This window comes from Lytechinus variegatus, chromosome 2 (assembly GCF_018143015.1).
Source record: "Lytechinus variegatus isolate NC3 chromosome 2, Lvar_3.0, whole genome shotgun sequence".
Lineage (NCBI taxonomy): Eukaryota > Metazoa > Echinodermata > Echinoidea > Temnopleuroida > Toxopneustidae > Lytechinus > Lytechinus variegatus.
The window spans coordinates 9,227,860-9,245,771 of record NC_054741.1 but is presented as its reverse complement, the minus strand read 5'-3'; the positions used below and the strand labels follow the sequence as shown (position 1 = coordinate 9,245,771).

General features: G+C 33.8%; 1 protein-coding gene across 1 annotated transcript; it reads left to right on the top strand.

Moving 5' to 3' along the window:
- The first annotated feature begins 489 nt into the window (after positions 1–489).
- LOC121407253 lies at positions 490–17,249 on the top strand. The gene is made up of 5 exons (XM_041598229.1): positions 490–590; positions 11,257–11,389; positions 12,205–12,353; positions 13,691–13,767; positions 14,696–17,249. Exons 2-5 carry the CDS (start codon positions 11,296–11,298, stop codon positions 14,844–14,846), a joined length of 471 nt encoding a protein of 156 aa, XP_041454163.1. The 5' UTR covers positions 490–590; positions 11,257–11,295; the 3' UTR covers positions 14,847–17,249.
- The last annotated feature ends 663 nt before the right edge of the window (positions 17,250–17,912 follow it).

Below are 17,912 nucleotides of genomic sequence, written 5' to 3'. Positions count from 1 at the left end.
ATAGGGCACATGAGAGTAATTCCACCGCGCGCAAAGCATGCCGGACAGGCGTAAGTAAAGATCACATGACTTCATTGATTAAAATAATTCATTAAAAATAGATCAAATGTTTTTATATCAAAAGAAAAACGATAGACATAATGCTATGTTCATACTCTTTCATAATCAAGGTGTTTGGGAAGGCTAGACTGCATTTTTGTATTTCATTTTAATCATTATTACCCACAATGCAGTTCTGGTTTTTCTGGCGATGAACTGGCCGAAATTATGGTTAGTCTTATTTCAGGCCATTTAACTTTTGATTGAGCTGGTCAAGTACCTGATTAACATATCAAGTCTTAATGTACTGTTAATTGTGACTAATGTCAGTGAATTAAAGCAAAATCTATCGAGGGATTGATTTTTAATGATTTTTTGATGAGCTATGATATAACACGTGAGTGAATGGGGGTCTGTAATACTCATGTGTGCCCTATAGGGCCTTGGACGCTCCAGATCCACGCCAGCTACGTTCAATATTGAGAAACCTGAAGTCCGCTACATACAAAGAATCTGGAATTGGAAGACACCGGAAAGTTCTCGAATTGAATGTAAATATATCCGTTTTCCTAGTTTCATATGATGATACTGTTATTTATTCAACATCCAAGTATTTATTAGTACAAATTTTGTGATATCTGCATTATAAGTTAGTTGCTTTAAGTTTAACAATTTTAAAATCGTTAATTTTTGTGTAGTAGTATGCCTAGACCATTGCCCCACTAAGTGATAAAAATGTGTGTGTATCACTGTGTGAAATTGAATTTGAAAGATAAAAATCTTTCAAGGGTTCATTACCATCCTGCCTGTGGGGAATCTACAGGTAGGACTATGGTATGCCAATGCTTTACACACTAAAAAATTGAAAACAAAAATACTACTGACTTCTGTACAGTAGTGAGTGTACACACTCATTCAATGAACAAGGTTATAATATAATATAATCACTTGTTCACTGCTACCATCTGGCCTGTGCTGGAGAATCTACAGGTAGGACTATGGTATGCCAATGCTGTATACTAGAGCACACACTTTAAAAAATCATTAAAATATCACTTTTGTGACCAAAATTACTAATTTCCATACAGTTTTAATTTATTTATCATTAGTAATGTGGGAATAATTTTTGTATTCACCAGAGCGCTCAAAAACTTGAATTTTGGGCATATTTTTGTGTACGCCCTCTATTGGTGGAAAGTAATATGGCAAGAAAATTTTCATTTTTTGATCTCTATTTTTAATTAAGAAAAAATGATATAAAGAATCAAATTTAAATAAGAGCCAAGCAGTATGAATTAACAGGTCTAATGGAAACTGTAAGTGTAAAAAATCAAGCATTTGCCCCAAAGAAAAAGAGAAAATAAGCCAAACATTGTCACCCTTATTTTGTCACACATGGAGATATAAATGTCTGAGAACAAGGTTATGTTATAACCACTCATTCAATGAACAAGGTTATAATATAACCTTGTTCTCAGTTATATCTCCATGTGTGACAAAATAAGGGTGGCAATGTTTGGCTTATTTTTCTCTTTTTCTTTGGGGCAAATGCTTGATTTTTTTACACTGACAGTTTCCATTAGACCTGTTAATTCATACCGCTTGGTTCATATTTAAATTTGATTCTTTATATCATTTTTTCTTAATTAAAAATAGAGATCAAAAAATGAAAATTTTCTTGCCATATTACTTTCCACCAATAGAGGGCGTACACAAAAATATGCCCAAAATTCAAGTTTTTGAGCGCTCTGGTGAATACAAAAATTATTCCCACATTACTAATGATAAATAAATTAAAACTGTATGGAAATTAGTAATTTTGGTCACAAAAGTGATATTTTAATGATTTTTTAAAGTGTGTGCTCTGTACAGCATTGGCATACCATAGTCCTACCTGTAGATTCTCCACTGGCCAGATGGTAGCAGTGAACAAGTGTACAGACTAATAATAACAGTTGCAATTTATCATGTTAGTAACTAGACAGCTGGCAGCCGTCTGTTTCGAGGAGTTTTTAAACATTTTTTTTTTAAATTCTCCTCGTACACAGACGGCTCGCTATCGTGCAGCCACCATTAGGGGACCTGCAATGCAAAATCCCCCCATCGGGGCTCTTCAATTTTTTACTTTAATGAATAAAAATTTTGAAAATTAACGGCACCAAAATGCAAATGTATATTCCCTCTTGGCATTAATTGCCCAAAAACGGAGAAAAATGAAGTTAAAAGGAACAAAAATAGTGACTTACCTCGGCTGTTGCGCAAATTCACTTCCCCGTTTTATCCAATCTTAAGTACATAAACATATGGCCATTGAGTCCCCTGTACAGATCGCGCTAGAACTTCAGTCTCTGTATTTGGTGAGTGAAGCCAACGGAGTTCAGCTGAACAACCAACAAAACAGAGACCGAAGCTTTTGGTCTAGTTAGTAACTAGACAGGCATAACCGACGTTTCTGGGGATTTATTCAACAATTTCTGACATTTTACTGTAATCCCCATTCACCGACGGTAAAGTGTCCGTGTGGGCTCCCATTTGTTATAACACCAGCACTTTTGTCAGACCAGAGTCCAAAGTTTGGGGCTATATAACACATCGAGGTTACAATCTAAGGATATATAAACTACAAATTGAAAATATAGAACTATTTAACATAATAGTAGTTTAAACGATATAGATGAAAATGCATGAAAATTATACTTTACCGATGTTTAGTTGGGAAAAGTACACAGAAATCGATCCAAATTATGGCAGCCAAACTATTAAATATTTACAAACGAACGGAGAGGGTGTCAACAATTTACGAATGTGATATCGATATTGCATTCCACCAGCACACCTACAAGGCAATAATACGATACGATACACTACACGAAGACAGACGATACTAGTTATAATCGCGATATATCGAGACATTAACGATAATGACGTCATTCAAGATGGCAACTTGCAAGAAAAACCGTCAGGTCAGGAGAAAATGTCTTAGATGACAGATTTCTCAATCATCCAGTGGATTTGTTTTCAATAACTCCGGTCCAAGGTATGCAATTACTTAAGTTATTTATATTTTCCTGATAATGAAACTAAAAATTTCGCTCAAAAAAACAGTTTTAAATCGCGATCTATAACGCTAGTTCACTATACGTTGTCTGTAGCCTAACTCTTCAGTCTATGTATGGTGAGTGGAGCCAACCTAGTTCAGCGGAACAACCAAAATACAGAGACTGAAGCTTTTGGTCTAGTTAGTAACTTGAGTTGGGGGTAATTTTTGTATTCACCAGAGCTCTCGAAAACTTGAATTTTGGGCATATTTTTGTGTACACCCTCTATTGGTGGAAAGTATTATGGCAAGACAATTGTAGTTTTTCAATTTCTATTTTTAATTAAGAAAAAAAAATTTTAACAATCAAATTTACTCAAGAGCCAAGTTATCTAATGAAATCATGAAATGAAATCTATCTAGTAGACCCAAAGCTTCAGTCTCTATATTTTGGTTGTTCCGCTGAATTACGTTGGCTCCACTCACCAATACATAGACTGAAGAGGTTGGAGGCCCGTACGTACAGCCAACGTATAAGTGAACTATCGTTTTATAGGTTGCGATTTAAAACTTTTTTTTTAAGCGAAATTTACAGTTTCATGGTTTCCATTATCAGGGAAATTGCGTAGTTGTAATTGCGTACCTTGGACCGGAGTTATTGATAAAATTCCTCCGGATGATCCAGAAACCTTTCATCTAAGACATTTTCACCTAAGCTGAAGGTTTTTCTAGCAAGTTGCCATCTTGAATGACGTCATTATCGTTATGTCTCGATATATCGAATGTTGTCTTCTACCTGTGATCGTAGTGGTTTAGCTTTCATGTTGAGCAGATCGCATTATAATTAATATCAAAAGCAATATCGATATCACATTCGTAAATCGTCGATGCACTCTCCGTTCGTTTGTAATTTTGGCTGGTATTTTGGGAGTGATTCGGGTGTCCAAGTTGCAAGAAAACATCAGTAAAGTACCATTTTCATACCTTTTAATATATATCTTTGACATTTTTTCATTGATTAGAAATTATAAATTGATATCTTGTAGTTGATAAATCCTTAGAGTGTAAATTCGAAATCTGGACAGTCAATCGACAAAAGGGAGGACGTGATAACACATGCGAGCTCACACTAACACTCTACCGTCAGTGAATGGGGATGATAGTAAAATGTCAGAAATTGTTGAATAAATCCCCAGAAACGATGGTTATTCCTGTCTATCTTATGAAAAGCTGTAATGGAAACTGATAGTGTACAAAAATCAAGCATTTGTCCAATATAGAAAAAGAGAAAATAATCCAAACATTGTTAACCTTATTTTGCCACACATAGATAGAGATGTAAGTGAGAAAAGGTTATATCATAACCTTGTTCATTGAATCAGTGCTCAGGCCTAGTTAGTTATGCATGAAATTAGTATGTGATAATATAGTAGTATATAGTATGTGATAATATACATGTAACTTAAATGATAAAGAAATGGTATGGTGTAAAAAATACCACTCTCTTGAATTGTTTGTAAAAGAATTGAGCATATGTGCTAGACTCCTCAGCTCAGACCTCACTAATGTGTATTTTTGTCTCGCCTGCATAGCAGAGCGAGACTATAGCCTGAATATAGGCGCCACTTTTCCAAAGGCGGCGGCATCGTCAACATTGAAATCTTAATCAAGGTTAGGTTTTGGAATGTCCTCATAACTAAGAAACTATATGGACCTAGTTCATGAAACTTAGATATAAGGGTAATCACATATTACTGAATATCCTACAAATGTACCTTAGTTTCAGAACACATGACAAAGGTCATTTAGGGTCAATGAACTGAGACCATGTTGGGGGAATCAATATCGAAATCTTAACCAAGGTTAAGTTTTTTTAAATGTCATCATCATAACTTAGAAAGTATTTGGACCTAGTTCATGAAACATGGACATATCGTATCACTGAAGATCCTGCCTGAATTTCAGGTCACATAACCAAGGTCAAAGGTCACTTAGTCTTAGAGTCAACAAACTTTGACCAGGTTTGGGGTATTTGTGGAATTAGCATCATAACTTTTACATTTTTATGGATCTAGTTCATGAAACTTAGATATAAGAGTAATTAAGTATACCTGAACATCCTGTGCGAGTTTCAGGTCACATGACAAAGGTCAAAGGTCACTTTGATAACATTGGGGTATTTGTGGAATTAGCATCATAACTTTTACATTTTTATGGATCTAGTTCATGAAACTTAGATATAAGAGTAACCATGTATGCCTGAATATGCTGTGCATGTTTCAGGTCACAGGACCAAGATCAAAGGTCATGTAAGGTCAATGAACTTTGTCGGTGTTGAGGGTATTTGTTGCATTGGAATCAGAACTTAAAAGGTTTATGGATCTATATAGTAGTTCATGAAGCTTAGATATAAGGGTAATCAAATATGAATTATTGTTTTGCACACGTCTTAGGTTGCATGATCATAGTCAAAGGTCATGTTGGGTCAATGGATATAGTATTTTATTATCATATAAGTATTTTTTTTTTTAATAAGTATTCAAAAGCTGTTTTCAAAGTCAGTACTCGCGTGAAGCAGGTGAGACAGCAGAGGCGTTCCACTTGTTTCTCTTTTAATTTTTTTTCTTAAAAATAACACCTGTGTGGCTGCGACGCTAAGTTAGTGAATTAAATCTAGTATGATCACTCACACAAGTGCGACTTTCACCCTCATGTATTGGGAGGTTAGTATGCTTTACTACCAGTAACCTCACACTATGAACATAATTTCACAATGAATTTTTGAGTATTGGTAGTCACTTAACATTGCTTCTTAACAGGAATAATGTTTGCTTAAATTAAATGTAGTATTTTAGGAATATTAGCTGAAATTTGATTCATATTGTTTTGGTAATCACGTTTCCGACACATTACATATTGTCTGCTGTGTTTACCATGCACTATAAATGCAATCTTTTGTATCTATCATCATTCCAGAGCAAACATTTAGAGTGTTTCAATTGTGGTCTGACATAAATACGTTTTTGTAGTTATATTGCATTCATTGATCAATTAGAATTGAATAGAATTGAATCGGTTTTACAGTTATAGGTGTGTCGGAATCCCATGTAAATGAGGATCTTTTTGCTCTTTCAACGACTTAAAAAAAAAATCACTATTTGTATAACAATTGAGATGTTGTTATGTATGTATTTGATCTCGTACTTTTTTTAATCACAGCAATGCCTGTATTGCCCTAATATACATTCTCAATCATTCATGGCTTGCTGACACAGAAGTAAATGCTTTTCTATGTGCATTCCAATCCCATTCACAGTTCGATGGCAATTTCCTGTTTTTTTCTTTCTATCTCTGAGAGGCAAGAAACTTTCTATTCAAATTGAAGACGCCTCTTTATTCATTAAAGGGGAATGAAACCTTTGGAACAAATAGGCTTGTGTAGAAGCAGAAAAATCAAAGAATAAGAATAAAAAAGTTTGAGAAAAATCGGACAAATAATGAGAAAGTTATGAGCATTTGAATATTGCAATCACTAATGCTATGGAGATCCTCCCATTGGCAATGCGACAAGGATGTGTGATGTCACTGATGAACAACTTTCCCTTTGGTGGACTATAAAATACCCTTAAAATGTCTCTTTTTGCTTTTTCTTATGATGATGCAAACTCTTTATCCATGATGTATTCTTAAAAAAATATGTATTACATGCCCTCATGTAGAAAGAACACATGATCTATGGATAGATGTGATAAAAGAGGCAATTCAAGTGAAATATATACTTAAGTAATGGGGAGAGTTGTTCATCAGTGACTTCACACATCTTTGTCGCATTGCCAATTTGCTATCTCCATAGCATTAGTGATCGCAATATTCAAATGCTCATAACTTTCTCATTATTTGTCCGATTTTTCTAAAAGTTTTGTTGATCTGTTTCTTTGATTTTTCTGTTTTCACACAAGCTATCTTGTTCCAATGGTTTCATTCTCCTTTAACAATCACATTTTGCTCTTGATTATTGTATTTGTTGGAGCTAATGACTCTATAGATGGACTATCCCCCCATTCACTGTATATACATATAGATATGCCTATGCAGAAGATATAGACCTGCTGTAATTGAAGAATAGAATAATGTAAAGCACATTAATCATTTAAGGCACTATGATGTAATGAAATCGCCATACCGTCTGGAAAGAAAAAATCTTTATTACCAGCTGTTGATTGTATTAAACGTTTTAAAAAGTCATTTCAATTTCATATTATCTTTAAAACTTATTTTTACCAAATATTGGACAATTATATAAAGATATATCAATATTTTCAAAGATCCAGCATATAACTTGTTTTAATGACAATGATGTAAGCACCAGCCCGAGTCTGTCAGATCGTCACACATAAGTGAACATGTATAACACTTTCTTCAATGCTTCTGGCATACACCCTTACTTGCACTCACATGCACCACGCACCTCGGTTACTTCTTCAACGATTGCAAACAGAATCTTATCTATTCTCTTTCAATAGAGCAGATTTATTAAACGGGGAAACCTTTTCACCCCAGTGCAAATATTATACAGCCAGTGAATTTAATAAGGCTTTTCATAAATTAGCTCAAAGTAATATTCCCGACTACTTTAGTTTAATGCATTTAAATATAAGAAGCTTACAAAAATTTTTTGATACTTTCTGCGAATTTTTATCCACATTAAACACATTTCCATTTTCTATTATTGGTCTCACGGAGACATGGTTGCATCCAATGTCTCCTCCAATTTACAACATTGATAATTACAACTTCCTCCATATAGATCGAAAAGTTGGTAAGGGAGGAGGTGTTGCTCTCTATGTACATAAAGATCTTAATTACAAAGTAAGACATGATATTGAACTTCAAAATATGGAATCCTTATTCATTGAAATTTCTAACGCTAAAAATAAGAATAAAATAAACGGTGTAATCTATAGACCCCCAACCAATAATGCTGACATATTTGTAATTGAATTGGAATCTAGTCTTGAATCAGTTTCTCGAGAAAACAAAAAACTCTATATCATGGGCGACTTTAACATTGATTTGTCATTTCCCTATACTACAATAGGTCAACATTTTAATAATTTATTATCATCATTTGGATTACAACATCTCGTTAATAAACCAACTAGAATTTCTAACATATCAAATACAATACTTGATAATATTTTTTCTAATGCACTTGATAAAAGTGATAATGAAATAATATACTATGATATTTCAGACCATCTGCCTATTTTTGCAATGTATCCAAATGACAAACGCCCTCACCAACCTAGGGACAAAGAAAACATAACCAGACGGAATGAAACCCAACGTAATATAGAATCCCTTAAGGTAGATTTGGCTGAAGAAGATTGGCATGATATTTACCTAGAACAAAATGCAAATGACTCTTATGTAATATTCTTAAATAAACTTCTTTATCATTATGATAAAAACGTGCCATTACTAAGAGTTAAATCGAGTAAAAAGAAGAACAAACAACCGTGGGTCACACAAGGTATAATTAAATCCATATTCACTCGGAATAGACTTTATAAAATATCCATTAAATCGCCTACAATTCAAAACATAAATAAATACAAAAAAATCTGCAACAGAGTAACTTTAGTTATTCGCCTAGCTCGCAAATCTTACTTTTCTGATGAAATTGAAAATAACAAAGATAATGAAAATTCATTATGGAATTCTGTAAATGAGATATTAGGTAAGAAAAAAGAAAACTATGATAAAATTAACATCAATTTCGTAGAAAATGGTCAACACTTACGAAACCCAAGTGATGTTGCTAATGCCTTTAATAACTTCTTCAATAATATCGGTCCAAATTTAGCTTCAAAAATAGTATCTAATGATAATGACTTTTCTGAATACTTAAATGACTTTCCAGAACATTCTTTATTTTTTAATCCGACTAATACTCATGAGATCTTAGAAATTGTTAGGTCTTTGAAACCAACTAAATCTTCAGGGCATGATGGAATAAGTGTCTGTTTATTAAAACAAATAATTCACTTTATAGCTTCACCGCTCATGCATATTTTTAACCTCTCTCTGTTTCATGGCATTGTTCCCGATCCACTTAAGATTGCAAAAATAATACCAATATATAAGAAAGATGACCCATGTCTCACTTCCAACTACCGACCAATATCTTTATTACCGAGTATCTCTAAAATTCTTGAAAAAGTAGTTTACAAGCGATTGTATTCCTTTTTGAACAATAACAATATATTATTTCCAAATCAATATGGTTTCAGAGAGAATCACTCAACCAATTATGCAATTTTACAATTATTCGACAAAATATCTGATTCTCTCTCTAAAAAAGAACACAATGTTGGGGTTTTTATGGACTTATCAAAAGCATTCGATACTATGGATCACCGCATTTTACTTTGTAAATATGGAATCAGGGGAGATATGGAATCAGGGGGGTTGTTTTCACTTGGTTCAAAGATTACTAAAAGTAATCGACGCCATTATGTTTCTTTCAAATAAAAAACATCCAATATTTGTACTATGAAATGTGGAGTACCACAAGGATCAATTTTAGGTCCCTTGCTATTTTTGATTTATATGAATGATATTGTAAATGCATCTCGAGAATTAACATACATGTTTTATTTGCAGACGATACAAAGGTCTTCTATTCCCACAAAGACTTAAGTATACTCTTCCCGACACTTAATTTAGAATTAAAGAAATTATCAAAATGGTTTAAAGCTAATAAACTCTCCCTAAATATAAGCAAAACAAATTTTATGTATTTTAAACACATTCAAACTAAACATATGTTCCTCAATATATACATAGATGACATCCCTATCATTGGAAAACAAGAAACCAATTTTTAGGTGTATGGATTGACTCAAATTTAACCTGGAACAGTCACGTTCACAATATTTGCGTGATGGCATCCAGAGGAATAGGAATTTTGTTTAGATTAAAATATTATCTCTCCAAAAAATCATTATTTATGCTTTATAATTCATTCGTTTTATCCCACTTATCTTACTGCAACTGAGTATGGGGGTATGGTAGTAAGGTAAAAATAGAAACGATTTTCCGTCTCCAAAAGAAAGCACTCCGCATATGTACTCATTCACATTTCATTGCACATACTGATCCAATATTTCACAACTTAAAAACATTGAAAATTGAAAATATTAACATTTATCAAACGGCCATATTTATGTTTAAATTTTCATCCAATACTATCCCGATTCCATTTCGCAATTTTTTTTTTACAACAAAGACATTCACAATTATCCAACACGGCATTCAACAGATCTTCACTTAACCAACCCAAGAATATTACTCGCTCATAAGACGATACGCCACCGTGGCCCAGACATTTGGAATGCATTGCCACATTATATAAAACTATGTACATCTCTCTATTCGTTTAAAGCTTCTTTGAAAAAATTTCTTATTTCTAAGTATACCTAATTTAATTCACCTGCACTCACCCACATGCACACACTTGCACTTCTTTTTACCAATTTTTTTCTACCAATATATATATATATATATTTAAATCTTATATTTCGTGACGATCAATTTATCAAATATAATTTATGATGGTTTTCATGTAGCCCCCTCTCCTGGCTGCTATTGCTTCAAGCACCTCTGTGCTTATAATAGCTGGCCCCTGTATTTTACCGAACTATATCACATGCTTAGGTATGATTTAATTATCAGTCTTGTTTGTATTATTTACATTGTATCTTTTAAATTGTCACATTTAATTTGTATTCATTCAATTATGTGAACATGTTAATTTATCATTGATTTCTGAATAAAATGCAGAAACTCCTGCAAAAAAAAAAAAGTTCTGTAGAATAGTGTTATTGTAGTTAAAATCTATTCTTAAATTCGCGCAATACCATGCAAGTGTTGCATGCGCTGTGCCTGCGATTTTCCTGTGCATGGCAACATGTAATTCACCCATGGGTGTGCGAGGTAAGTAATACTAATCTGAGTACTGCATTTGGCAGTGGATTTTTTTCCTTTCCATTGGTCACTGTGTATGTCACTATATATTTGGGAAAGAGAGTGCTAGAACCATAGAGTGGTAAGTCCAAAAAGAAAAATCATTGATTCCAGATATTTTACTAATTATCAAAATAATGTGACATTTGCAGATTGGAAGTTCGGCATCTCAGATCAGCCTTGTTCACGTGATGCCGGTGAGTACTTCAACCCTGAAGCAGATAGCTGCAATTGGAGGAATTATTTCTCTTGGAGGAGCAGGATATTTCTACAAGGGTATACAAGGTACATATTTATTGACATTATGTTTATGAGAAGATGGGGATCAACGGGTTACCCCTGGCTGAAAAATATATTGGAATAGTCTATACATATATAGAGATAGAGAGAGTAAAATCTAGAAAGAAAATGTTACAAAACACTGAAGATTTCATCAAAACTGAATAAAAAAATGATAGAATTTTAATAATCTTGCATTAGATTGCTGAAAAAGTCTTATTATGAAAATGTGATGAACAAGTTGAAGAGGCCTTCGCTGATCACTCCACTTTTTCTTTTGTATTTTAAATTACAGCAATTTCATGCTAGAAAAATTAAATCAGCCATTTTCACAAAACTTTTCCAGCTGCTGTCCAAACAAATGAAGAACTTCAATTTGTTTTGTGGTAATGTAGGTCTACTGGGTAGTCATGTAAAGAAATGATGACCAACAAAATGTATTTTCCATGGGTGAATTTGGGATTAAAATGTTGTGTGTCATACAAGACATTTCTGAGCCCCATATGACACACAATATTATCACCTTTAATTCACCCGTAATAATTTTTTTTTAATCAGGTTTTCAAATCACTACCTGCTTAAAGTTTATCATTGACAAAAAAAGATATTTTAGTTGCTCAAGTGCAGCACAATGTTGATAAATTTTTTTTGCCAAAGGAAATTGCACCATGGCTGGGATATGAACCCACGACCCTCTGTTTCAAAGGGACTAATCCACAATGCCACAATGCTCCATTATGTCTTGCTCATTTTGCCCGTAGCGTTATACCTTCAAGTAATTTTAACGATGGAATTTATGTTTATATCCATTTTATTTGCAGATAATGTAGCTAAAGGATCATACTACTCCAAGTCGGTAGAGATTCTCTGTAACCATAAAGGTGCTACTGATGTCCTTGGCTTGCCTATAAAGACAAAGTTTGTTAATCTTGGGAATCAGTTTAATGCTGTATCTGCTTTACAGGCTAATGTAAGTGAAATAGACAGGAAAGGGGATAATGTATTGTTTTTATTTTTACTGTTGAGCAGAGGTATAAAAGGGGGGTACTGTGTTTCTAATTTTCATGATTGAATTAAAATGCGCTAAAAATGGATTTACTCACATTAGATGAACTAACCACATGAAATGAAATTTAGTGATATTATTTTGGGTTTTTGTGAGCTCATCACCAAATATATGATTCAGCCTGTAGCTTTTGATGAAAATTGATTGACTAAAACAAATCATGAATGTGTAGAACATGAAAATATTTATTTCCTGAAATATTATGCCGCATATGTCTGGAGATGAGGCCTGTCTCAAGATAAAAAACTTGGCAGGTTTGGTCTTAGTTTTGGGTCGAGACTCCTGTCTCAGTCCATGGAAGATGTTTTTTGTTAATTCCATGTTCTTTTTGAGTCACTGGAACACACAATTTATAAAAATCTTGTGACTAAAATTTTCTTATCACTAAATTTGTTATCAATTTTGTTAAAGATAAACCAAGCCTATTGTGTAGACTTCAATCTGTGCTCCTTGCTCAATACATGTATCATGGTCAATTTTTTTTTACTTCAAATCGCTGGGAGTGGGGTGGGGTTGTTTCACAAAGATTTAAGTGTGATTAAATTCCCACTTACGGTAAGTTGAATTCCTTTCCAGGTAGTATCATATTGCAACACTTGTCAAATCAGAGGGCATGAACTTTTGTGTATAATCAAGATAAAAATTAATTACAAATTTCTTAAGTACCTTTATGAGCTCAGCAGCAAAAAACATGTGATTTATTTGCATTACATTTTAAATAGGACAGGGCTTGACATTAGATAGTTGAGCCACCAAAATTCTGGCCTGGTTAGGGTACCAAAGTTTTGATAAATTGTTATGTTTTCTATTGTTTTAGGGCAACCGAAGTTGTTTTTCGGCCTACCAAAAATGTGTAATTGGTGATTTAGGTGGACTGATCGGGCCACCAAGAAAAAAAAGTTTGTGTGGAGTCTAGCATAGGACCTTATGGGAATTTCCAGGGCCTTTTGATTGCCCTGTTCCTTCCTGTAATTTTTTCCCCCAGCATTAATCAATGAGATTGGGGGTAATTGTTACATATCATGTGTGTTTGTGCACAAAGTATTAACTCTTTGTGAATCACCACCACCTGATGGATTCTTATGCCACAGATTGGGGACATTTATTTATAACCAACTAGATTTAATGATATACGATTGTGAAGTGTCACACCTGATGATTAATCCCAAGTTGTAATTATACACGATTATTTTAAAGTTAAAGCTAAAGCTATTACATTATTTTTTGTATGTTGATTTTAGCTTGCTATACCACTGAGGGGCTCAATAAGACCTGGAGTAATGTACACATGGTCTTCAAGACAAACCATGATGGATGAGTAAGTATTTACCTTGTAAATCATTTTGCAATTGTGACCTGGCATGTGAATAGTAATAATAATCATTGATATATCATTGCCTATCTAGAGAAGCATTAGAGAGTTTGGATAAGGGTCAGTGCCAAGAAAAGTTAGGAATTTAATTTAGATTTGGAGGTCTGTAATGACAATGTATTTCCCAGCTTTAGTGGTAAATTATTCCATGGAAGAAGCCCATTCATTTTAGGTTACCCATGTTAAGGGGGTATTTCGTGATGCTACTTTGATGATCTCGGGCTATGAGCTCATGAGTCTTGTAAATATCTTGGTGCTAAATCATTTATATTAAATTCTATACGCTTTGCAACCATTTCAATTGTTTGGAATCCCCCTTAGGTCAGAGGAAATGTGTTATATTCAGATGACCTTGACAAAAAATCTTTCCAATGTCATTGTAGAGATAAATTTCTCAAATTACCTTTACTATCTTTCATTAGGATGAACACAAGTATTTGCAAATGGATATGTTGCGTCAGTTGTTCCGACATAGCATCCCATGGTTTTTAAATCCTCAAAAGAAAGCATTGAACAGGTTGACTAAAATAATATGTCGTTCAAATTTTGAAATCATTTGGTGTTTGTCCACTTTTGGCTTGTTGACTATAATTTTGGCTATTGTCAAATCCTTTTTTCTTTTTAGTGGATGTTATGAACAATTTTTTTACAAAGGAATGGTAATACCAGGTATATTATATATCATCAAATCATCTTTCCAAAGAAATGATTGTACTATCAAATAAAATAGTTGTGATCATTTCTTCAAAATTATGAATAAATGTGTCTCAAATTACACAGAAAAAATGTTGAAATATATTTCCATACTACAATTTAGTGTTTTTATGCAAGAACCATAATTGTGGAATATCTATTTATTCCTTTGTTTTCTAAGCTGGACAGTTCAGAGAATAGACTTGGAGATCACAAGCCCCCAGAGAAAAGTCACAATCTACAAAGCGCCCTCTAGTGACCAGGAACAGTCATTGGAAGGAGGAGATAATGCACCACTTTGGGACTCAAGTGAAGAATTGGGGAATAGATGACACTGTTAAGAATGGTTTCACTTGTAATAGATAACTCTGTCATTCTCCAGTGGTGACCATTAACAGGTTATTCAAATGTTATTGTCACTTGCAATAGATTGCAACAGGCGATCAGTAACGCTCCATTCACATGTTATCACCCGATGCAATAGCTTGAATCGGGTGATCGGTAATGCATCATTCGGATGTTGTCATCACTTGTAATAGATAATATTTTCAGCAGCAGCATTTTCATTTATGAAGCGTCACAATGCAAATCTGTATGATGTACAACCTGAGCTCTGCCCAGTTTTAACCAGTGGTATAAATCTGTAAGCTTCAGAATCAGATGTCATCAAGACTTGCTTTGCATAAATAACACAGATGTGTTCTTGACTGGTGATAGATCACACATAGCAAAAATGACATGACTCAGTCATGTCATGTGATTCAGTCATGTCATGTGATATATCACCACTGGTTATTGATAGCATTGTCCATCACCATTGAAGATAACATATGTATGTGGGTTGTTATTGCTTTTCCTACCGTATCAGGAGAGTTTAACAAATGGCTTGCCATAATTTGTGTATCCAGTGGAACTGTTTTACTTTGACACAGTGTTGAAACTTTTTTTTAAAGGTGAAATATATTTATTCAAACATGGCCTTATTATATATCAATGGAAAGGTAATGATGTTGGGATTATAATTTGGTCATTTGAAAATAACGAAAATAAATACATAAGGTGGAAATCACCAATTAAAAAGCGCTAAAATGCCTCTCCGAAATATGCCCTGCGTCGGTCTCTGAATTGACTCGAATTTGATGACAGGTATGAAGGTACAAGAGACGTGATTGGCTCTCCTACATCAAGCTCCACTTGCATGCAAATTGCAAAACCTACTGCGAATGTCAGTGCCCGTGCAATTTATCCACACTGTCACCGAGTAGTTCGATCATAAAAATGGAAGAAAACCCAGAAGTTATATCTAGATTTAGATTTTTAAACAAATGTTGTTGAAGAGGGTTCCTCAACAACAGGAAAACAAAAAGAAGGATGTGCAATAACTAAATTTGTAGAAGAGTGGTGAATTTGATTATGTCTAACGTCATTGATTTTAGAATCAAATTTTGTACAATGAAACGCCTCTGAATAAAATGGATCATCAGTTTTGCCAAGTTCATGTATTATCTTTCAAATCTTTGTCCAAGATTTGAAGACATCAAGACACAATTTGTTTCTTGAATAAATGTTTATCTGTTAAAATCAATTTGAATATCAATTTTGGTTGATGAAAAATTCCCTGGCTTTCAGTAAATATTGTGTGACCTTCCAGGCATTTATCCCCAGTACTATCTTCAAAAAGGATGTAAAATAATTTTTCCCTGGTACCTTACAAACTATAAAAGGAAAGAGAATGTCAAACATCTTGTTTTAGATGATCAATATTTCACTGATTCTAAGCTCAATTTGTGATATTCTACAAAACTATGAATAAATAAAGCCCTTGTTTATTTATTTGTTACAAACTATTGTAACAGAAATACTTGTAACATTATCTAGAATGTTGTGTCTCTAAATATGTAATGATGATTAAACTTGGTGTGCTGTCATTATTACAGATAATGACAGTGCTGTCATAATGTGAATAATCATGGATCTTCTAAATAATATTTATTCTTGAATGTTACCAGAAAGTAAGATCTTGCTGCAAAGATTTGAGCACACTTGGAAATGTTTACATTACTGTGGACTGACCTTATTTGTCATTCCATAATCGATACAGAAAAATTGACCTTGAGGGTGTTTCGCGAAGAGTTAAGTATAACAAAGTTATAGTCATGCTTAAATGCCGACACTCACACATAATTATACATTTATAACATGCAATCTTGTTGATTGATATGCAGTGCGTCCTCTTGTCAAGGCGTGACCAGTGCTGTGTTGCGTCTTATACCCCATGCAACTGGGAATTTATTAGTGCAACTGTCACACTTAACTCTTTGTGACACTCCATCCCGATCAATACAGCTGAAGGGTCTATGGGTGTGATGCTTTAGCTAGTCCAGGACGGCAAGGCAAGTTAGGGATCAGTCCCTACAAACATTCTAAGAAACTTACTGGTCTTCTTGAATCTATATAAATGCAAGAAGAGCAATCAGATATTAGCCTCAGACCCAATTTTTGTAATGTGGCTGCACACATATGAGACATAACCCATGACTTTTCCAGCATGATATGTAGAATATGGTTTACAAAGTGATTCTATTTCATGCAAGCTGTGCAAGCTACTGTACATTATGAACAACAAAACTTTGAATCCACATGCACTCTGCACACCTTACATGCCTAATATAATCTCTCAAGAACAATAAGTACATTTGAAAAAAAAAATGCTTGAAGTTTTGCTGGGGAGGAGGAGGGAAGGAGACTGTCACAAGCGTACCTATGGGGTGGGGCAGTCTGCCTGTCAATTTTTTTTTCTGGTATGAAATCCTATATTTGTGGTTGAAGACCTTTTTTTTTTTGCTTGCCAAATTTTTGGGCGGATGCCCCCCCCCCTGGAAAATCCTAGGTACGTCACTGGACACTGTTGTACAAAGTTGACACCATGCTCATACTTTAAAAATAGATCCTAAACAATGATCTTTTATTCTCAGATTATCCTTAACAAGCAGTTTATCATGTCAAAAACAAAAATTATATCAAAGCAAAAATATTGAAAGAAATTGATATCAATTTGAGTATGCGCACAACTTTTCAAGATCACTCTCTGTGCTAGCTCACATTTTCTCATTTTCCCTACTAGAACCCCTCATTTCCCAAATTCAATTTGCTTTATTGCATTTGCATTGAATACATTGTTAAACTTCCGGAGACTGACACAAAGTTCACAGAAAATAGAAAAATACATGAAATTTATTAATATATACTTATGAATTAACAAAATGTGATTAAATTATCAAGAGTATGGTTAAATATTGCACTACTTGAGAGAGTTCCATTTTATCCGACAGTTACCATAGTAACTGCTTTTCAGCCAATCAAAATCAAGGGAAAATGTCAGACCTGACAACTTGTGG